General features: G+C 41.6%; 1 protein-coding gene across 1 annotated transcript in view; it reads right to left on the minus strand.

The window, feature by feature from the left end:
* The window catches only part of LOC115141613 (neuromodulin-like), an 11,259-nt gene extending 10,509 nt beyond the window's left edge, over nucleotides 1–750 (minus strand). The window contains exon 1 of the mRNA XM_029680647.2: nucleotides 531–750. Within this exon, the coding sequence (XP_029536507.2) occupies nucleotides 531–560 (30 nt within the window). The 5' untranslated portion in view covers nucleotides 561–750. The remainder of the gene's footprint in view (nucleotides 1–530) is intronic.

The raw sequence follows: 750 nt of genomic DNA on the forward strand, positions 1-750 counted from the left end.
TAGAGATAACACTTGAAATAGGATTTTTTTTTTTTTTTTTTTGCAGCCAATTAGTGCATCAACTAAAAGCAGCCTTAAGGGAATAAGACAAGTATTGTGCTCAATGGAGGTGGTATCCTCAGTATTCATGTATCCCCTGATTACAGTACAAAGCAGCCAAGGCAATCACAGAAGGCAGCAAACAGGTGCATCAAGTGTCTATCAATACGTCTTTCAGTGTTTAAAGTAGTGGATCGATAATAGTATAAAAGAGCACAGCATCATGTTACAGGCTGATCTTACTGCTAGTACAGTGTGAGGTCTGGCAGCATCGTGGCTACACTCATTCAAACATAATCACATTAACAAGGCGTGTCCGTTTTGCATCCGAGACATCACTGAAGTCCCAGTGAGCCAAGAAGACAAAAAAAAAATAGACAAGCATATCCTCAGATCAGTTACGGATGTAATTAGTCCAAAAGTGGAACATTTTAGCCACATTTTTGAAAATGACAGCTATGAATGAGAGAATCTGTAAAGAAAGCAGTTACCGGTTTTGTTCTTCTTATGCAGCACAGCATACTTGTAATATCCTTTCTCTCTTTTCCCTTCTTTCCTTCCTTTTTGCCTTACACTTCTCTCTCACTCCCTCGCGCTCTTGCACACGCTCACTGGCTGTACCAACAGCTGAGTCGCCTAATGCTTTTACTCATCACAATTTGCACACACACTCACTGTCTGCCTGCTCGCGCCTCTCTCTGACTTGCTGGC

This window comes from Oncorhynchus nerka, linkage group LG14 (assembly GCF_034236695.1).
Source record: "Oncorhynchus nerka isolate Pitt River linkage group LG14, Oner_Uvic_2.0, whole genome shotgun sequence".
Lineage (NCBI taxonomy): Eukaryota > Metazoa > Chordata > Actinopteri > Salmoniformes > Salmonidae > Oncorhynchus > Oncorhynchus nerka.